Raw genomic sequence first — 22,903 nt, forward strand, 5'->3', positions numbered from 1 at the left:
CCCCAAGGCATTAAATTATGGGACTATGGTGCCGCCACGCAGCGAGCGCCTGAGTCCTTGGGCCGTTAGGGACCCAAACAGGTACCTATCAGCAAGGGGGGATTAGTTAGGGACCCCCCCTCAAGGCAAATGACACATGTGAAAATGGTAAATGAAGCCGCCCTGCAGCGCGCTCCTACCCCCCCTCCAGCCACATAGCTAGTGTAGGTGAACACACAAATGAGGAGGAGGTGCCATCAGGGTTGGAAGGGCACATGAAGGACCGACCAACCTGGGGAGGGGCCTGCACCCACCCCAAAATTCCCATAGGAAAATTGGGACACCACTCCGGGCAGATCACCTACCCATCTTGGAATGGGGTGTGCTGTTGGCCAGAGGTACGCTGCGACTCAGGCCGCGTCCTCACAAAGATTTTTTTCTTTTACTTGCCCGTGGTGTGTGAACACACTCTAACACCAGGTGTATAAAAAAGTGCACACACGCAAACGTGAGAACACAAAAAGTGCACAGGGTGTGCGAAAAGTCCACCTCCGAAGAGGACGGACCGTAACCTTGATCCCCCGGGGCGCAAGACTCCTGACAGGGACTGAGGTACTCACTATGGTCTGCCTGGTCGAAACCATGCAAACCCCGTTCTCTGGGAGGACTGCCAAAACAGCCCACCCCAATTACTAGGTGGGGCTCCCCCGAAAGGAGACCCCATTAAGGAGGGCGAACCAAGCCAGAAGGCCATATCCACCCCCTCCCCAAGACTTTCAAGGTAGGCAGGAGGACCAACACCCTACTCATCGTGAAAAAGTGAGAAAGAAAAGGTGACAAACTACAAAGAGAAAAAACACACAAACACACAGGTGGGGAAGGGAAAGTCGATAAAGTGCATAGTGTCAAGGTGCGGGATCTTGACAGGCCATTCGGCCAGGAATATAAAATTCCTCTGGTCCTGGCCAAAAGACCCATCCCTAGAGGCAGGTGCGAAAAAAGTGTGTGTGGTGCAGCGACCAAGGTGCCAAAAGCTCAGGGTGAGCTGCCCCACCAGTGAGAATTATGGCACCCCTGGGCTGCCACCCCAGGGGCACATACACCACGGGCTTCTTTCAGTCCCGGCCCCTGGCCAGACCAGAGCAGCCAATCCCTACCAGGAGGCATCAGAAATTAGAAGGCTTAGGGAGAGCCTGCCTTCAACTGGGGACAAGCCTTTTGCAAGGCCAGAGGGAAGGCCCTCCCACCACCATCCCTTACCAATTATATCGAGGAGCAGTACTAACCGGTCTCCAGGACAAACCGGCTTTCTCACTCCCTTCAAACTGATAAGAACAGTCCCCATTCAAATCAGGAGGCAATGGACCCTTCCAGCTTTCTCCGACAGGACTTACTCCTGGCCCCCAGTTACGCCCAGGCGCTCCGGTTCCTTCAGGCCCTGCCAATACTAACCTTCCAGGTTCATACCAACTGATCAGAATAGATAATACACTTGATCTTAGACAAAAGGCCGAGAAGTGCGTCCTCACGCAGCGTTTCACTCGCCAGCCAGCCCCCGTCCAGTGGGGCTATGTTGTGGCCGACCTACCGCGGAGTTGAGGCCAGCACGTGCTCGCTGGCCAGACTGGGGAGACCGTAAGAATCTAGGATATCCAGTGCATCACCAGTCCGGCAGTTGATTGTAGTTCTCACTCGAACAGAATTGATTGTAGAAGAAAACAAAAAAAGGCAAGTTCTATTTAAACAGGAAAAAATGCCAGGACCATAGATCCCAGCAAGGAGCTAGGTCATTACTCCTGACTATGCATAAAAAACTGAGATCCTATAGCAGGAATTGGGAGTATACCCTCTGGGACTGCCCTATAGGCGTAGTCAAGCAGTTTTAACTCTTTTCTGCCTAGTGTTCTACTCCTAAGAAGAGCAGCATAACCCAAGGATTAAAAAAGATATGGAGCTGTGTCCGTCAATGAACGAAAGAGAAATATTGTGTTTTTTGTTTATAGTGCAAAAAAAAATAAAAAAATCGCACAGGTGACCAAATACCATCAAAATAAAGTTCTATTTGTGGGGAAAAAAGTACCGTATTTATCGGCGTATAACACGCACTTTTTCCTCCTAAAAATGGAGAAAAAAGCAGCAGTGCGTGTTATACGCCGATATGAAAAAAAAAAGTCCAGAAAGCAGAGCCGAGAGCAGAAGGGGTGGGCTGGGCCGAAGAGAAGGAAGGACGAGCTGTCATAAGAGGAGAAGGGGGCGGGCCGGGCCGAGGAGAAGGGAGAACGAGTGAGCGCAGTCATCGGAAGTTCTGCCTATGACAGACGTCCCACGTCTCGACAGAGGAGGCGGGACTTCCGATGACTGTGCTCGTTCGTTCTCCCTTCTCCTCGGCCCGGCCTGCCCCCTTCTCCTCTTATGACAGCTCGTCCTTCCTTCTCCTCGGCCCGGCCCTTCTGCTCTCGGCTCTGCTTCCCGGCTTTTTTTAAAAACAGATTTGCATAGTTCACTGCTGATGAGGCTGCATAATATATGGACAGACACTGCTGATGAGGCTGCATACAGGGACAGACACTGCTGATGAGGCTGCATATAGGGACAGACACTGCTGATGAGGCTGCATATAGGGACAGACACTGCTGATGAGGATGCATTGCTGGACACTGCTGATGAGGATGCATTGCTGGACACTGCTGAAGAGGATGCATTGCTGGACACTGCTGAAGAGGATGCATTGATGGACACTGGTGAGATATCATTTGATTAAAAAAAAAATGTTCTGAGTTCAAAGCTGTTTATTTTAAATTTAAGCTTTTTTCCTGAAATTTCTCTCCAAATATTAAGGTGCGTGTTATACGTCGGCGCGTGTTATACGCCGATAAATACGGTACATTAATTTTATTAGGTTACAGAATCGCACGACCGTGCAACTGTCAGTTAAAATAACTCTGTGCCATATCGCAAAAAATGGCCAGGTCATTAAGGGGGTAAATCCTTCCGGTCCAGAAGTGGTTAATAAATCATAATAATACTATTACAATCAGGAAAGGAAACCTGTGAACATGATGTAGGTGTTTTTTTTTAAATGGCAGTAAGTTACTTAAACACATCATTAAAAAAGTAGTAACAAAAACTCACAGTTGGTGATATCTGGTGGAGCATAACTGTCATTCATGAACATGGTAGTAGGTTTTGCCACTTTAAGATACACAAAGTCTGATGTGTTTTTTAAAGCTGTCACAGCTTCTTCATGAGAAACCTCCTCCAAACAAACAGAATTTACCTAAGGAGATAAAAATAGCATTTTTAAGGATAGAAAACTTAACAAAAAAATACAGACTTCATAAAAAAAAAAAAAAAAAAAGCATGTTGTATAAGCTTTTGAGTTTTGGAAGTTTATTTATGGATATACGACATACCTAGTAAAAATGAAATGTTTTTTATAGTCTACTCGCATTACCATATTTTGTCAAAAATGGAGTATTACTGGGGGATAAATCTCTGAAAATCCACAAAGCTTGTGCACTTGAGCACAACTTTCATTTTGGAAAGGCTAAATGGAAGTGCACATTACTCAAGAGAAAAAAGAAAATTCCTGCTCACTGAGCATGAAGGGTCTAAGTGAAATTCTGCTGTCTGTTTCACCTGACCTTGAACTCTGTTAGGGCAAAATTGCTTAGTGTAGGTTGTGGGTTATATCAGAAATTGCCACCAAAACAGAACAAAATTCCCAGTGCCATTATTTTAAAGATAAGTCATGAAGCTTGGAAATAAAACTTGGTCTTATAGCTAAATTAAACAAAGAACTACTTGTATTTATCTTTGAGCCTGCTAGAAATCTTTGCAACTTACACTTTCAGGTTAGTGAAAAATATATTGTATTTCAAAATTGGCACAGGATGGTACTTCAACGTATTAAAAAAAAAAAAAGTGTCCCTTGTGTTGGTGGCTGCTGTTTTGCTTGACATTTCCAGTCTACTGCCCCAGGAAACCCATGAACAATCTTTTGGTGCTGCAGCAGTAATTACAAGAGGCTGCGCATGTCACAAGCACTCCCTCAAAAGTGCTAATTGACCACCTTTTCAACTCCCCATTCATATGCAATACTATCATTTCCCATAACAAAAAGTGCTCTTTGAAGGAGGTGGACCTATAATTCACTTCTGATGAGTGTCTGAGATAGGTGCAGACACTCGTTAACCTCCCGCAGCACTAACATATCACAGCGGGGTGGGGGGGGTGGGGGCAGCAGCCATTAGCCTAAGGGATGATAAATTAAAAAAAAAAAATACATTACAAAGCTTATACATTAAGGTCTTTTCACATACAGTGCCTTGCAAAAGTATTCGGGCCCCCTTGAACTATTCGACCTTTTGCCACATTTCAGGCTTCAAACAAAGATATAAAACTGTAATTTTTTGTGAAGAATCAACAAGTGGGACACAATCATGAAGTGGAACGAAATTTATTGGATATTTCAAACTTTTTTAACAAATAAAAAACGGAAAAATTGGGTGTGAAAAATGATTCAGCCCCCTTAAGTTAATACTTTGTAGCGCCACCTTTTGCTGCGATTACAGCTGTAAGTCGCTTGGGGTATGTCTCTATCAGTTTTGCACATCGAGAGAATGAAATTTTTGCCCATTCCTCCTTGCAAAACAGCTCGAGCTCAGTGAGGTTGGATGGAGAGCTTTTGTGAACAGCAGTTTTCAGTTCTTTCCACAGATTCTCGATTGGATTCAGGGCTGGACTTTGACTTGGCCATTCTAACACCTGGATATGTTTATTTGTGAACCATTCCATTGTAGATTTTGTTTTATGTTTTGGATCATTGTCTTGTTGGAAGACAAATCTCCATCCCAGTCTCAGGTCTTTTGCAGACTCCATCAGGTTTTCTTCCAGAATGGTCCTGTATTTGGCTCCATCCATCTTCCCATCAATTTTAACCATCTTTCCTGTCCCTGCTGAAGAAAAGCAGGCCCAAACCATGATGCTGCCACCACCATGTTTGACAGTGGGGATGGTGTGTTCAGGGTGTTGAGCTGTGTTGCTTTTAAGCCAAACAACGTTTTGCATTGTTGCCAAAAAGTTTGATTTTGGTTTCATCTGACCAGAGCACCTTCTTCCACATGTTTGGTGTGTCTCCCAGGTGGCTTGTGGCAAACTTTAAACTACACTTTTTATGGATATCTTTAAGAAATGGCTTTCTTCTTGGCACTCTTCCATAAAGGCCAGATTTGTGCAGTATACGACTGATTGTTGTCCTATGGACAGAGTCTCCCCACCTCAGCTGTAGATCTCTGCAGTTCATCCAGCGTGATGATGGGCCTCTTGGCTGCATCTCTGATCAGTCTTCTCCTTGTATGAGCTGAAAGTTTAGAGGGACGGCCAGGTCTTCGTAGATTTGCAGTGGTCTGATACTCCTTCCATTTCAATATTATCGCTTGCACAGTGCTCCTTTTGTAAGATCTTACCGTAATACCTTTTTCCCTGATGTCCATTGACAGACACAACCTCATCTTCATGAACTGTGTGGGTTATGCTGCCACCTGCAGGCATAGTCTAGGCAGTACGTTGGTACAACATTTTTACATATACACTCCCATGGGGCTGTCTCCCCAGACATAACCCAGCACATCAGTTTAGTTGCAAGCAGTGAAGATAAAAAAAAAAAAAAAACATCCCCATCAGAGGGGTGGGTGTCTGTCAATGGACATCAGAGAAAAAGATTTTACGGTAAGATCTTACAAAAATCGTACTCTCTCTATAGTCCAATGACAGACACAGCCTCATTCATCTTCATAAGCTGTGTGGGATATCCCAAAGCAGTATAGGCACGAGGGGTGGGAAAACGCAACCAGAAAGTAACGTAAACTCCAAAGGCTAAACCTAGACAACTGGGTAACATGAAGCTCAACCAGAACAACATGAGCTCACCCAGGTAAAAGACCCCTATAAGAAAAAAACAAAAAATTCTCTTATGAAAGAGCCTGAAAAACCTTGCGGCTAAAAGAGGCATCCGAAGAAGCCAACAAATCCACCTTGTAAAATTTGGTGTGCACAGACGACCAAGTCGCTGCCTTACAAACCTGTACAACCGAAGCCTGATGGCAAAAAGCCCAAGAGGCACTACGCGCTCTAATAGAATGAGCCTTCACAGGGAAAAGAGGAACCAGACCATGGAGTGAATAAGCCTGAACAACCGTCTGCCTGTTCCATCTCTAAATGGTCGCAGTGGACTCAGCCAAACCTTTGCGAGGACTGTCTGTAAGGACAAAGAGTCCGATTTTCTAAAGGACTCGGTAACCGTCAGATAAACCCTTATTGCCCGAACCACATCCAAAGAGTGCAAGGCAAGTTCCTTGGGATGTTTAGGCTTTGGACATAAGGCAGGCAACACTGTCTTCATTAAGGTCAAAATCTGACATCACCTTAGGGAGAAAAGACAGTTTTGGCCAGAGGACAACTTTATTCCTGTGGACCACCAAATAAGGCGGACAGGATAGCGACGCCAACTCAGACTCTGCGAGCAGAAGTAATAGCCACTAGGAAGGCAACCTTCTGTGACAAGGAAAGCAGAAAAATCTCCCTGAGATTCTCAAAGGGAGGCTTTTGAAGAACAGACAAAACCAGAATGAGATCCCACGGCGATAACGGGGATCTCCTCGGAGGAGACCGAGGACGCACCCCCTGGATGAAAGTGCGTCAAGCTGTTAGTGGCCAATGGATGTTGGAAGTAAAAAGCCAAGGCTGACACTTGGCCCTTGATAGTACCCAACGCTAAGCGCTGCTCAACCCCTTTTTGTAAAAAGGCCACAACCCTACCTATAGAAAACAAGCGAGAGTGCAGCTGCAGCGATTCACACCATGAAATGTACGATATCCACATGCGATGATAGACCTTCAAAAGGGTAGGAATCACAGAGTCAGACAGACCTCTATCCCTCAACACCAAGCTTTAAAGCCAGCAATCATAAAGCAGGATGGAAGATCGGTCCTTAAGACAGTAGATCTTTGCTGAGAGGAAGTCTCCATGAAGGGTCTACGACCATTTTTACCAGGTCTGCGTACCAAGACCGCCGAGGCCAGTCTGTTGCCACCAGAACGACCGGATTGCTTGCCATCGCCACCCGGTGAAGAAATCTCGGCAGGGGTACGATCAGAGGAAAGGAATAAAATCAGGCGATACTGGCTTTAAGGAGCCACCAGAGCATCTGTGGCGTAGGCCAGAGGATCCGGAGACTTAGCAACAAACCGCTGAATTTTCCTGTTGAGGTGAGACGCAAAACAGATCCACCTCCGGAGTCCCCTACCGGGCACACCGGAGATGAAACCCCTCCGGATGAAGGGACCATTCCCCTTGATTCAACACCTGACAACTCAGGTAATCCGCTTGCCAATTCTGCCTACTGGAATGTGGACTGCTGCAAGAGTCGGGACATTTTGTTCCACCCAAAACAGAATCTCGGCCACCTCCTTGGCCGCCAGAACACTCTTGGTGCCCCCTTGATGATTGATGTAAGCCACGGCCTTGGCATTGTCCGACTGTATCCGAACCGAAGAGCCGCAAAGCCAAATCGTCCAGCGAAGCAGGTAGAGCTTGATCACTCTCAGCTACAGAATATTGATAAGCGAGGAAGACTCTTCCATCGCCCAAGTCCCCTGGTTACAGAGCTTCCCCAGCACTCTACCCCAGCCTGACAGGCTGGCGTCCGTGATGACCACCGTCCAAAACAGCGGCAGGAAGGACTTGCTCTGGCACAGGGCAGGTGACTGGAGCCGCCAAATAAGAGCTGACTTTGTAAGATGCCTCAAGCAAATCTTCTGGTCCAATGAACGAGGATCTCTGTTCCATTTCGCCAAAATCTCATTTTGCAAAGGTCTCGAGTGAGATGGAGAAAACTGGACTGCTTTGAAGGTCGAAATCATCAGACCCAGAGCCCTCAAGTAAGCCCGCAAGGAGGATTGATTGGTTCGCCATCAGCAACCTGACTGCTTTGTGCAGCTTCTGAAGTTTGTCCAGGGGGATAAAGACCCTCGCCAGAGCAGAGTCTTGAGTCAGCCCCAGATAAGTGACCCGTACTGATGGTGTCAGAGCAGATTTTTTTTAAATTGAACGTACACACGAATCCTTTAAGGGTCTGAATCGTGATAGAGATGTTGCCCAACAGATCCGAATGAGAGTCTACTTGCAACAGGAGATCGTCCAGATTTCCCATAATCGAGATACCTCGCCGACATAAGGCCAGCACAGGATCCAGGACCTTGGTAAATACTCTGGGAGCCGAGGCAAGATTAAAGGGTAATGCCACAAATTGAAAGTGCTCCTCTGCCAATGCAAAGCGGAGGAATCGCTTGTGTCCCTCGAAAATGGGGACGTAAAGATACGCATCCTTGAGATCGATGGAAGCCAGAAAATCCCCCTCATTCAAATGATGCCACCACTGACCGAATGGACTCCATTCAAAACTTATGCACCCGCACAAAGCGGTTCAGAGCTTTGAGGTCCAGAATTGGACGCACCTTACCCTCCTTTCTGGGCACCGTGAACAGGTTTGAATAGAAACCTTGAGAGCGTTCCTGCTGAGAAACTGGCACAACCACCACTTGAGCTAGGAGATCTTGCACAGCCTCCCGCAGATCCTGCAAACGCTCTGGAGACAGTCAAAGATTTGACTGAAAAAACCTGTCCCCTGGCCGGGACCAGAATACGACCTTGTACCTGGAACAAATCAGTTTGCGAACCCAATCTTCCTGAATGAAGGAAGTCCAGGGTCCCTGGAAGAAGCGCTGACGTCTCCCCCACCCCTGAGCCGGGTGAGAGCACCCCTTCATGCTGAAGAGGACTTGTCAGCATCACCCGACTGACCGGCCTTGGGCTTACCCCAATACTTTTAGTCCCTCCAGAAGCTCTGAACGGCTTTAGTTTTTCTTGCGCCCCGGAGGCACGAAAAAAACGCTTGTGAGCAGAAAAAGAGGGACCCCACTTAATACGGGGAGTCTTACCCTTGGAGGATTGAGGAAGAAGAGTACTCTTCCCGCCAGTCAAACCTTTTATCAACTCATCCAATGAGTCGCCAAACGCTCTCCCAGAAAGGGGAGATCGGAGTCCCAGCAGGAAACCTAGGTCCTACACCTTCTCTAGGCAGAAATAAACTGATGTGCTGGGCTGTGTCTGAGGGTTATGAGGGACAGCCCCTTGGGCGTGTATATGTAAAAACTTTGTACTAATGTACTGTCTAGACTACTCCTGCAGGTGGCAGCATAACCCACAAAGATCATGAAGATGAGGCTGCATCTGTCAATGGATGATACAGAAAACAGGAGGGTGGCTTACCGAGCCCTCCATAGAGGACATAATAGGAAATAGCCACCTACCATGACGCAGACACACAGGCAGGGTACCCTCGCTAAACCAAGGCAAGTGCCCCGCACAATAATGGGGCAAGACTGTCATCAAAAATAAAGTGCCCCCACAGCGCCACCAGGTCCAGGGGAGGTGCCAAGCTGATCATATGGCCCAGCAGGCCACAAATCGCGGTCTAAATTATTGCAATGGATCCTCAGCCCGGCAGAGGCCCAAGGAGAAAGTGGCGGCTTAAGCTACACGCACTGGGGCCGCCCCCGACTCTGCAGCATGGCCTAGTAGGCCACAGACCTCAGCTTAGTAGGCAGTAAGCCACCGCCTAAATTTTTGAGGGCGCCAGGCCGCAAGCCCCAGCAGAGCCGACCCCTATGGGCAGCGGAAGATGGATGCTCAAATAGGAGGTAGTGGCTTCAGCCATCCTCACAGAGGCCGCACACGGCAAAGCCAGCTCATCATCTCACCCAGGAGGGGCTGAAAGCCCCACAGTGACTGAAATTTTAGAGGGACCGGGGGGGGAAGGGGGGGGGAAGGGAGGGGAACCCGGGGGTCCGACACCTTTGGGTCATTGCAGTGATACTTGATGTTCTTGTGCACTGAAAATTGCCTTCCAGCTGGGTGTGGATTCATTCCTCCCCAGGCGCTCCTTGTGATCGCCGTATGGATACGGCCGTTTGGGGGTAAATAGAACTGACAGAGGGGATATCCAAGTACCACCAGGTTGCAGGGGGATCTATACTCCCTCGCATACAATATTACATCTATTGGACCTAGTCACATCTATGCACCCCTTTTACTCATCTATTGGCACAATAGAAGTGGACCCTATGAATGAGCTGCACTGAATGGCTGCTTAGATATCCATCCCTATTCCCCTTCAATGTAACGTTGCAAGGACATGTGCACCCCGCATCTTGCTGTGTGGATATTCAAGTGGGGATTGTATGGTTGTGTAAACTTTCCCTGAAGAAGGAATTCTCTAAAAAATTCCGAAACATGTTGGAGACACATACCAGTTTCAAGAACCTCTGACCTGTATCCCTCACCAGGATATGTAAATTGAATGCTTTATGTCATCATGCTTCCCAATGTTTTATCTTGTGGTTTGTAAAACTTTTTTTTTAAAACAGTTTAATAAATGTTACATTTTATATACCCCTTTCATACGTTTCTTACTATATCTACTATCCCAGCCTCATCCACTCAAATTCCCCAGGGACACTTTTTTGTTTCTTTTATGGACCATCCCAGCAAGGGGCCCACATCCACCCCAAAATCCTCCAGGGGTAGTGGGGGGGGGGGGGGACATAGCTACTTACCACACCAGGAACAGGGTGGGCATCGCTCCGGACAGAACACCGCTCCATCGCAATGTGGGTGCTGTTGGCCAGGAGGAAACGCTGCGACTCAGGCCGAAGCCAGTTCTTATGCATCCTCCTGAGACGTTTAACTCGCAGGTCAGCCCCAGTCCAGTGGGGCTATGTCGCAGCCAACCTAGCGTAGATCTAAGGATCTAGATTATCCAGTTCGTTGCCCAGTCTGGCACTTGATTGAAGTTGCCACAGGAACAAAATAAAAAGAGAATAAAAATTCCATTTAAAATGAAAAAATTGCCAGGACCAGAAATCCCAGCAAAGAACTAGGTCCTTACTACTGACTTGGAAGAAAAAACTGAATGACTATAGATGAGAGTGGGTGTATAGCCCCTTGGACGGCCCATAGGCATAGTCAAGCTTTTTCCTGCATAGTGTCCTACACCTGTAGCGGAAGTATAACCCAATGGTTAAGAAGAATAAGGAACTGTGTCCGTCAATAAACAAAAGAGAAATGGAGGAACAAAAGGCCTGTGTAGTTAGAAAATATTTTAAAGCATAATTCCACTTTTGTTGAAAAAAAAAAAAAAAAACATTGCCCTCTGGATGATTTATGTACATTACAAGGATTGTGATAAACTCTGTTGCAGATTTATACCTTTTGTTATTCTCTAGAAATCATTGTTTGTTCCTCTGTGCTGTGAGTGGGTCAAATGGGAGTGGTTTCATAATTATCTGTCAGCTGTGGAAGCTGCAGAGCACTAATGAGGAAAACTGCTGGGCCTGCATCCCTTTAGAAGTGTTTCTATTGGGAGTATTTCACCAAAAATTACATTTTTTGTTGCAGGATATAAAATATGCGCTCATGTTGGGTCACTCAAGTGTGCCACATCCCGGACAAGATGTTTTTATGTCGGAAAGACTAAGCTACAATTCTCAAAACGTCCAAATAGACATATTAAATGCATGAAAACCTGCGACCCCGACTTACCTCTCGGTCGCCACACCAGTCTAGTACATGCCGGAAAATTCCCCAAAATCGAATTCCTGATTCTGGACAGAATCCACCCCAGTCCCAGAGGTGGAGACTGGAATAAGGTGCTGTTTTTGGAATGGAATTGCGCTGGATCTATACTTTGAAGGCTACAGACCCACCTGGGTTAAACAAAATGGTATCCTTTAAACCATTTCTGGAAGGCTTTACATAGGGGGGCATTGAAAAATAGTCTTGGTTTATATCTTTCCATCCTTAGGCTGTCTACTTCTCTCTTTTGCTTTGTCACTGTCTCTCATTATAGGGCAGACATTTAGGATAAAGTTTGACATTATTGAAATTTGTTTATTATATACTTGTTATTGTTGTACATAATGTAAAATCACACATATATGTATTTGATGACTGTACCTTTATGACATATTTTACTGATTATTCGATTGATGAGTCACACTTTTACACTGTTCTATTTACAGAATTTGATTGTCCCTTCCATCCACCGGGATTTAATGCTGACACAGAAACATAACTAATCTGTGTTTAATTTTTATTTTTGGTTTCCCTTACGAGAATATAAACCTCAATATTATTATTTAGCAAAAACTCTCTCTCAGCTTGACCTTAACATTGGGTAATTGGAAAGAGATATAGTAAATTTAACTTTCGTATGATTGACTAGCTTTCTTCCTTTTGGTCTATATTGTGCCGTTGGGGACATGCCCAGCACAGTTCGCAGACGCCACCTATTGGTTTGTCCGCTATCCGCAGCAGAGCATTTTCCATCGGATCCCATCAGATCCACCGCGCTTGCGCAGTCACCTCCGCTTGCGTTTCACGCCGGAGGTACTCCGTGCTGGTGGAACGCAATGGCTGGTCGCGCTTCCGCCATGTCATGCATTCACGCATGCGTGGTAGGGACCACGGCCGGCCCTTCCGCACCAGGGAACCCATACAGGAGGCTGTTGATTGCGTACAGGTGATAATTTCACAGGACTGAAATCAATCAACTCAAAAGGTAAGACTATTACCTCATTGCTCATCCACCGGGAGGAGGACATTTGCTGCATATCCAACCTTTGCTAAATTCCCCAATACTAAAAAGGTAACAAATTTTTGCTGAATATATCTATTTCATTTTAGATCTTAACCTTATTGGCAATACTGCAATGGTTTCTCTAATGCAGGGCAATTTCTACATTAACTATTGAGGTGATTACTTTATAGAGTATTTTCACTGCTTGGAAACTTTACATCACAGCAGCAGCTCTATTGTTGTATATCCAAAAGCGCCCTTTCACTTTTAATTGTTTATTGACTTTAAACAAAGTGTATGAATAAAAGTAAGACATTCACTAGCTCATTCGTTTTAACAATGAGATTCCATAGTCTGATGCCATTGCAGTGTTATTATCATTGATAGTAAACTAAACAACTGCAGGATTGTATCCTTCACAGTTGTTTATTCAGATATATAGCCTTCTGAGTTTTTGCTTCTCCTTGTCTCTATTCGGCAGAGTCTCCACCTATTTTGGGTTTCAGCTGTCCCCACCTAGCCTCACGGCTGGTTGGCACATATGACCAAGACTTCTCTGTATGGGTGGCCCTGAACCAACAGACTTATTTGTTGTCACTTGAGGTCAGCATTTCCCGGTGATATGGACGGAGCAATCTAATTCTCTGGTTTTTAACAATCCAATAGGCAAGCTTAGATCTTGAGGTCCACACAGCAGATTTTGTAAGTGTCCATAAGTTGTGTTTATTTGCAATACTATTTGGGGATTCTTTATCCTTCCTTTTTTTTTTGATTAATGCTTGTGTAAAAAGATTATGTTTGTATTATAAAATGAACTATTGTCATAATTGATCACTTACAGACCGCTTTCTAAAGGTTACCCCTGAAGAAGGAGCTGTATGGTTGACTTTGAAACGCATTGGGTATACACCTCAGAATACAGCGGTTTCCATCTGCTGTGTGCTTTTATGTATCGTATACAGCTTGCCATTTTTTAACATATTGTTAATCTTCCTCAATAAATTCGTTTGTTCTTTAACTTTGAGCTATTTATATTAATTACTGTACTTGTGCCTGAAAAGTCCCACCCCTAGGGGAAATCCTTTTCGTGGTTTTTTGTTGCAGGGGATGCCACAAATCTGACTTGTATCTTAGGCAGACTTCTGAGAAAATTGGGGAGCCAATCACACAAGCAGGAAATTAAGTTTCTGGGGTGTGGTCAGTACACATTTTGTGTACAGAACAGCTCCAAGTAGCCATATTGCATTGGATTTTCAGAAAATTACAACTGCAGATTGAAAAGGAAAGGTAATTTTTAACAATTCAATTACAATGATTTGTGTCGCAATTGTATATGCTATAATTGAATTTTTGTAAGAACTTACCGTAAAAAAAATTCTCTGAGCCCTCTGACAGACACAGCTCTGGAAGTTTCTTCACTAATGGGCTATGTGCGCCCTCTTCAGGAGTAGCTAGGCAGTGAAAGCCATCACTAGGCATGCCTTGTGCGGCCGTCCTATCCACATGACCTGGCGTCCGCAGGGGGCCACTTTATCCTCAGAATCTAAGGGCACAGAGGGGGCAGGTGAGGTCGGAGGGTGCTTCTTTCCCTGTCTTTTTGGCAGGGCTAAACCCACTTTTGCTACCAGTGACTGAAGGACCATTGCCAGGGCGGACATGGATTCGGAGGGTCCCTCAACCTCTGAGAGTGGGTCCGGTGGTGACACATGCTCTGAGGGCTCTGCCTTGGATCACAAGATTTTGAGAAAAAAAAACCTGTCCCACCAATTAAAAAATATGGCATTACAGGTCCCAGCCAATGCTACAGCAGGAAGGAGGGGGTCGCATGCACCCCCAGAGACTCACACCACACAGAATGAGAGCCAGCAGCATCAGTCAGCCTGTTCCATGCCGTTCTGAGAGGAATTAGAATGGGGGGTGTAACCACTAGAGGCCCTCGCCGCACACCGCTCCATATGACTACAGGAAAATGGCCGCCCATAGACTTCTATGGAAGTCTCCAGAACATGGCCGCCAAGTGCAACAGAACAAGGCTACAATAAGATGGCAGCGCCAAGCGGTGGGATGGTGGCACACTAGACCCCAGGGCCTATAACAAAGATATTAGTCAGCAAGGGGGGCTTACCAGGGACCCCCCACCCGGACAAAAAAGCGTGCTATATGTTGTGGGAACCGCCACACTGCGCTCCCAGTCCGTACCGGTCACAGCTCCCCATACACATTCCTCACCACCAGCACTGCCTCCAGAAGGGGTGGGGGTTGAGGAATAGCACGGTGGCCCTTTTTTTGAAATGGGGTACCAGAGGGGTCGGAAGGTCACAGGAGGGGCCAACCACCTCAGAATGGGCCCGTTTCCACCCAAAGTTTCCCAGAGGAGAAAAAAGGGGGAAAAAGTTACTCACCACACCTTTTCAGATCATGCGGGCACCACTCTAGGCAGAACAACTCCCCTTCTTGGTATGGGGGAGAACTGCGGGCCAGGGGTACGCAGCGACTCAGGCCGCAACCCGGTGTGCATCCTTGCGAGGTGTTCCACTCGCCGCCCATCCCCCGTCCAGTGTGGGTATGTGGTGGCCGACTGAACGTGGAGCTACAGTCTACACGCGCTCACTGGCCAGACTGGGGGGGACCGTAAGGATCTAGAATATCCAGTGCGTCACCCAGTCCGGCAGTTGATTGCAGTTCTCACAGGAACAGCTTGATTGTATAAGGAAAAAAATCAAAAAGGAAAAACTTTCGTTTAAAATTAAAAAAAAATGCCAGGACCAGAGATCTGATGTCCTAGAGCAGAAAGTGGGAGTATACCACCTGGGACTGCCCATGGGTGTGGTCAAAGTCTTTAAAAAGTTAACAAAAGTTAACTTTTGTTAACCATTTTACGCCTAGTGTCCAACTCCTAGGAAGAGAAGCATAACCCAATGGTCAATGAAGATATGAAGCTGTGTGTCAATGAACGAAAGAGAAATGGTTGTTTATTGATACCGCTGCTGAAACATCTTGGCATCAAAACATTTGGGTGCAAAAAAAAAAAAAAAAAAAAGCAAATACACACTGATATAAAAACGATTATAGAACATATTGTACTATTTACTTGGTTCACAGAGAGTGAGGCACAGCACCACCTGTAGGCTCGGAGTTTATGCACAAACCTCTCTAGCTTGCCTGTGCTCACCATGATTGGCATGGTGGTCACATGATCAGGAAACCCCCTGATTGGTTGTCTATAGTTATTCTTGAAACATGAGATTGTCAACTGCAGTATGGCTGCAGAACTGGAAGCACACATTGGTGCAAGTTCCTAGTTCACAGCTGCAACATTTAACTTTCTGGTGGGATAGGAACTGTGCTTCAAAGCAGTAATAGAATTTTTGTAAGAACTTACCATAAAATTATTTTCTCTGAGTCCTCTGACAGTCGCCGCCCACTCATACATTCTGAACTTCTGGGTATTGGTTTTATCCACAGGAGTAAGCTAGGCATAAGATTTTCTTAGAAAACATTCACAAAACCTTTGTATAGACACACAACACCCCCAACTAGCAGCATTCCCAAATCAGTTTGGTAGCAAGCAATATAGAGATTCATAAACCCCAAAAGAGGGGTGGGGGGCGGCGACTGTCAGGGGACTCAGAGAAAATAATTTTTATGGCAAGTTCTTACAAAAATTCTATTTTCTCTTGCGTCCTCTGACAGTCGCGGCCCACTCATACAGTCTGCACTTCTGCGACTTCCCAAAGCAGAGTAGATGTGAGGGGTGGGAAACGTAACCGTCAAAAAAGGCAACGCAGCACCCAGGTCAGAGAAAAGAACTTTATCTGAACCAGAAAGATAAAATACTGGGTAACAGGAAAGCTCAACAGGAGCGAACAAACCCAGGAAAGCAAAACAACCAAGTGAGAAAAAAACCCCAACAGGAGGAGACAGTCTAAAACCGCCCTGTCTCCCCTAAGGCACTGCCGCACTCAGAACTCTGCGGCCAAAAGAGGCATATGCTGACGCCAGAACATCAAGTTTGTAAAATTTTGTAAAGGTATGCACGAACGACCAGGTCGCCGCTTTACACACCTGGGACGCCAACGCCTGATGGTGGAAGGCCCAAGACGCGCTAACCGCTCTGGTAGAGTGCGCCATGACAGGGAAAGGTGGAACCTGTTCCCTAATTGAATAGGCCTGTACAACCGTCTGTCTGATCCATTTGGAAATGGTTGCCGAAGACGCAGCCGTACCCTTCCGAGGTCCCTCAGGAAGGACAAAAAGAGAATCTGACTTTCTGAAGGATTCAGTAGACGACAGGTAAACCCTGATCCCCCGGACCACATCCAAGGAATGCAAGGCAAACTCCTTAGGATGCTTAGGCTTCGCACACATCGAAGGCAAGACAATGTCCTCATTGAGATAAAAATCTGACACCACCTTCGGAAGGAAGGACTGATGAGGTCGCAAGACCACCTTATCCCTATGAACAACCATGTAGGGAGAGCGGCAAGATAGGGCCGCCAACTCTGACACACTGCGAGCAGATGTGATCGCCACCAGAAAGGCAACTTTCCGTGACATCACAGTCAGAGGAATCTCCCGGATGTTCTCAAAGGGAGGACGTTGCAAAACGGACAGAACCAAATTCAGGTCCCAAGGGGGCAACGGTGCCCTCCGAGGGGGAGCCAGATGACGCACCCCTTGAATAAAGGTGCGGATCAAGGAATTTGACGCCAAGGGGCGCTGGAAGAGAATGGCCAGCGCAGACAACTGACCCTTAATAGTGGTCAGCGCAAGACGCTGCTCCACACCAGTTTGCAGGAAAGCTAACACCCGCGCCACCGAAAAGGAGCTGGGATGGAACCCCTGCGATTCACACCAGGCGAAATAAGCCTTCCAGGTACGATAAATCTTACCAGACGAGGCCTTCCTAGCCTTGAGTAAGGTAGGAATGACCGCCGACGAGAGACCCCCCATCTCTCAAAACCTGTCTTTCAACAGCCATGCCGTTAAAGCCAGCGACTGTAAAGCAGGATGGAAGATCGACGCTTGAGACAGAAGATGGTCTCGTAGTGGGAGCCGCCAGGGAGGCTCGACGACCAGTTGCATGATGTCCGCGTACCAAGACCGGCGCGGCCAGTCTGGGGCCACCAGAATCACCAACCTTGGTTCCGAGACCAACCTGCGAAGGAACCTGGACAACAACTGAATCGTGAATCGCAAAGGCATAATCAGTCGATACCGATTCCAAGGCACTACCAACGAGTCCGAGGCATCTGCCAGAGGGTCGCGTGTTCTTGTCACGAACCTTCCCACCTTGTTGTTTAGCCGAGACGCAAACAGATCCACATCCGGGGATCCCCATCGCGCACACAGCATCTGAAATGCCCCAGGGTGTAGGGACCATTCCCCGTGGTCCAGGGTCTGGCGACCCAGATAGTCTGCCTGCCAGTTCTTAACACCCGGAATGTGAACTGCCGAAATCTCCGGGACCTTGCGTCTCGGCCCAAGACAGAATCTCGTCCACTTCCTTGGCCGCCCGGGCACTCCTGGAGCCCCCTTGGTGATTGATGTAAGCCACCGCAGTTGCGTACCTGAAGACGATCCGACCAAAGGAGCAAGCAGAGCCTGATTGCTCGCAGTTCCAAAACATTTATCGGCAGGGAGGATTCCCCTTCCGACCAAGTGCCCTGGGCAGACAAGTTGCCCAGAACGCCACCCGAGCCCCGACAAGCTGGCGTCTGTGGTGACCACAGTCCATAGCAACGGCCAAAAGGATTTGCCTTCCGTCAGAGCCGGAGACTGGAGCCACCACAGAAGATCCGTTCTGACTCCTTCAGAGATCCTCCTTTCCAAGCAATGAGGATGCCTGTCCCACCTGGTCATAATCTCCGCTTGCAGAAATCGTGCGTGGAACTGTGCAAATGGTATCGCCTTGAAAGCCAACACCATCAAAACCAGGGACAGCATGCAGGTCCGGAGCGAAGAGGACTCGTTGTCCCTGAGGGACCTGACCTCGTCCTGCAGAGTCCGGAGTTTTTCCTCTGGAAGAAAGACTTTCGCCTGGGCGGAGTCCAGAATCATCCCCAGGTAAGGGAGACGAACAGAAGGAGACAATGTCCACTTCTGAAAATGGATGGTCCACCCGAACTCCTGGAGCGTCTGAACCGTGGTTGACAGATAGCGCAACAGAGTGGCACTGGAGCTCGACCTTAAAAGGAGATCCTCCAGGTACCCAAGGATGGCAATCCCCTGTACCTGCAACAATGCTATTAAAGGAGCCAAAACTTTGGTAAACACCCTTGGAGCCGAAGCGAGGCCGAAAGGCAACTCCACAAACTGATAGTGCTCCTCTGCTATTGCGAATCGAAGGTACCTCTGATGACCCTCGTATATAGGGATGTGTAGATACGCATCCTTGAGGTCGATGGAAGCCAGGAAATCTCCTGGACTCAGGGATGCCACCACCGACCGGAGGGACTCCATCCGGAGTTTTTGAACCCGCACGAAGCGGTTCAGAAACTTTAAGTCCAGAATCGGACGCACCTTGCCCTCTTTTCTGGGCACTGTAACAAATTTGAGTAAAAACCCGAAACCTGTCCGGATGTGGAACCGGGACGACCACCCCCTGGGCGAGGAGATCCTGAACCGCCCGATGGAGATCGAGGAAACAATCTGGGGTCAAATGAAGATTTGAGGGAAAGAATCTGTCTGCTGGGCGTGATTGAAATTCGATCTTGTACCCTGACCGAATGAGTTCTTGAAACCACCTGTCCTGAATCTTGGCCAGCCAAGGTACGGGAAGCAGCACAGACGTCCCCCCACCCCTGAAACGGGTGAGGGCGCCCCTTCAGGTCAAGGCGGACTGGGCTGCCATGTCAGTGTGGGCAGCTTTTGACTTACTCACCCAAGGCTTCTTCTGGCCACCAGAGGCCTTGAAGGACTTACCCTTGTCTTGTGCCTTGAAGGCACGAAAGGACCCCTGGTTAGGTTTAAAGGAAGGGCCCCGCTTACTGCGGAAGGATTTTCCCCTAGACACCTGGGGCAGCAGCGTGCTCTTACTCCCAGTGACCCCCTTCACCAGTTCATCCAGAGAGTCCCCAAAAAGACGACTCCCTGCATAAGGGATGTCAGACACAGTCTTCTTGGAAGACTGGTCGGCCGACCAGCTTTTCAACCAAACGATGCAATGAATCGTCACTGCGACTGCAGACAGGCATGAGACTAAAGGGGCCTCATCCAAGACCGCGTCACACAGGTATAAAACAGCCTGAATAATTTGATCAACCATCTCCAGAGTAGCAAGAGGGGCAGAGTCAGCAATAAGTGCGTTTAAGCACATTGGCCCACTCCACAACAGCCTGAGAGACCATTACGGAAGCGAACACAGGTTTCGTTAAGGAACCCGCTACCAGTAGATGTTGCGGGTAAGAGATTCCACCCGCCTATCCGCTGGCTCTTTAAATCGGCGGTAACCGCGGTTCCCACCGCAAATGCACCGCAATGAGGAACCAAGCCTGTGCTACTAAATACTGTAATAGAATGAATGTTAGCAGGAATGGAGGCCAGGAAACACCATAAAATCCCCTAGAAGTGTGCTATACTGTACCACACGCTGCCAGCTCGATCTGTGTGTAAGGAGAAAGGAAGTGACCTCACGCCACTAGAGGCAGAACACAGTTCTGAGCCACAAGAAAATGGTTGCCAATACAAGTCTATAGAGAAGGCTCTGGGAAAATGGCCGCTCCTCACATAAGGAACATAGTGCCCACACTAAAGATGGCCACCGAAGGGCGCCAACAAAATTGCAGAAAATGGCTGCTGCCCTCACGAGGACAAACAGCCTGCCCACACCTAAAATGGTGGCCCCGCAGTTTTACACCGATTACGGCCCCCACATACCATGTCTGTACCCCCAAAATGTTGCCGAAGCACCATAGGGACATCAGGGACCCCCGCAACCCCCCACACAGCGGAAGAACCGCCACAGCGCCCCCGCAGGGACCTGGAAGGGACACACAGGGACCGCACTGACAGACATGAGGGGGATATTACAGACTCCATGTGCACTGCCATCCCCATAACAGAGGGCCCACATACACACCCCGACAGACAATGCCATTGACCGAGGGGTAGCACGGTACTCACCGGTCCAGCGAAACGTGGGTCCCGCTCTGTGACAGGAAGCCTCCCACTCTGGGTGGTGGTGCCATCAGCCGAAAAGGACGCAAGCAACAAGCGGCGTACCGCAGTTGAGACATCCCAGCGAAGTAGCCACTTCGCAGGCTCGTCCCTGAGGACAGGGAACATGACCGTTTGCAAGGCCTGGGCGTACGCATAGCCTGCTAACGCTCGATGGCAGGCTGGGATTCCATAAGGCTCTAGGACAACCAATGCGATTCCCAGCCGCAAACGCTGGAGTCTTCCCAAGTCCGACTAACTAAGCGCAGGAACAAATAAAAAGCTATCATAGTAAAGAAAAATCACTTTCTCAGAGAGAAAAAATAATAAGAAAAAAGGCTTAGACTGCAGCCCCAGCCAGGGAAAGCCTGCCTACTCCTATGCTAGGCAACGGAAAACTGATTTGGGAATGCTGCTAGCTGGGGGTATTGGACCAGAGGTACAGAGGGTGTGTTTTTGTGAAGGTTTTGTGAATGTTTTCTAACAAAATCTTATGCCTAGCTTACTCCTGTGGATAAGACCAATACCCATAAGTGCAGACTGTATGAGTGGGCGGCGACTGTCAGAAGACGTAAGAGAAATACAGTTTTCATTTGTTTAGTGGTTATACAGCCAAGATTTTTTTCCAAAAATTGGATAGAATGAGGAGGGGTAAAAACCATCACAAAATGTTAATTCCCTCATATCAAGGGAATTTCCACCTTTGGCATTTGTTACTCTCACATTTTTTTTTTCAATGACACCTTATATTCCTCCTTCTGTCCATCCTAATGATAGCAGTCACAAGGCCAGAAATCAAGAATAAACCAGAAGAGTGTGGCCATTTACAACATCACAAGCCACCAGCTATTCCTATGACTGTAAAAAGATGAATCACCTCCCTGCCAGCGCTGAGTAAGCAGAACGGATGTAGTCATTTCCAAGCTGAACCCTGTAGAAGAAAGCAAGGCTTCCTACTTGCCTACTATCTGGGCTACCCTCACAGCCAGCCAGCTACATACACAGCCCCCACTTCTCTATATGCCCATCCATCACTGCCCCCCCCCCTTTTTCAAGCACACATTTTACAATTTCCTTATTCAATTTTCTTTAGATATACCTTCAACTACAGTTGGGCAAAAAAGTATTTAGTCAGCCACCAATTGTGCAAGTTCTCCCATTTCAAAAGATGAGCGCGAGGCCTGTAATTTAACTCATAGGTACACTTCAACTATGAGAGACAGAATGGGGGGGGGGGGAAAGAATCCAGGAATTCACATTGAAGGATTTCTAATGAATTGGTAAATTCCTCGGTAAAATAAGTATTTGGTCACCTACAAACAAGCAAGATTTCTGGCTCTCACAGACCTGTAACTTCTTCTTTAAGAGGCGCATCTGTCCTCCACTCATTACCTGTACTAATTGCACCGGTTTGAACTTATCAGTATAAAAGACACCTGTCCACAACCTCAAACTCCACTATGGCCAAGAGCTGTCGAAGGACACCAGAAACAAAAATTGTAGACCTGCACCAGGCCGGGAAGACTGAATCGGCAATAGGCAAGCAGCTTGGTGTGAAGAAATCAACTATGGGAGCAATTATTAGAAAATGGAAGACATACAAAACCACTCAATCTCCCTCGATCTGGGGCTCCACGCAAGATTTCACCCCGTGGGGTCAAAACGATCACAAGTACGGTGAGCAAAAATCCCAGAACCATACAGGGGGACCTAGTGAATGACCTGCAGAGAGCTGGGACCAAAGTAACAAAGGCTACAATCAGTAACACACTACGCTGCAAGGGACTCAAATCCTGCAGTGCCAGACATGTCCCCCTGCTTAAGCCAGTACATGTCCAGACCAGTCTGAAGTTTGCTTGAGAGCATTTGGATGATCCAGAAGAGGATTGGGAGAATGTCATATTGTCAGATGAAACCAAAGTAGAATTTTTTCGTAAAATCTCAACTTGTCATGTTTAGAGGAGAAAGAATGCTGAGTTGCATCCAAAGAACACCATACCTACTGTGAAGCATGGGGGTGGAAACATCATGCTTTGGGGTTGTTTTTCTGCAAAGGGGCCAGGACGACT

The 22,903-nt window shown here is 47.5% G+C and overlaps 1 protein-coding gene across 23 annotated transcripts in view; it reads right to left on the reverse strand.

Annotated features, from left to right (window-relative positions):
- The window catches only part of DLG1 (discs large MAGUK scaffold protein 1), an 818,929-nt gene that overhangs the window by 310,905 nt on the left and 485,121 nt on the right, over window positions 1-22,903 (reverse strand). For all 23 annotated transcript variants that reach the window (XM_082251441.1, XM_082251439.1, XM_082251438.1 and 20 more), the window contains one exon: window positions 3,112-3,256. In XM_082251441.1, coding sequence (XP_082107567.1) covers window positions 3,112-3,256 — 145 coding nt within the window. The remainder of the gene's footprint in view (window positions 1-3,111; window positions 3,257-22,903) is intronic.

The sequence above is a fragment of the Pelophylax lessonae genome (assembly GCF_965119305.1).
Source record: "Pelophylax lessonae genome assembly, chromosome: 3".
NCBI lineage: Eukaryota > Metazoa > Chordata > Amphibia > Anura > Ranidae > Pelophylax > Pelophylax lessonae.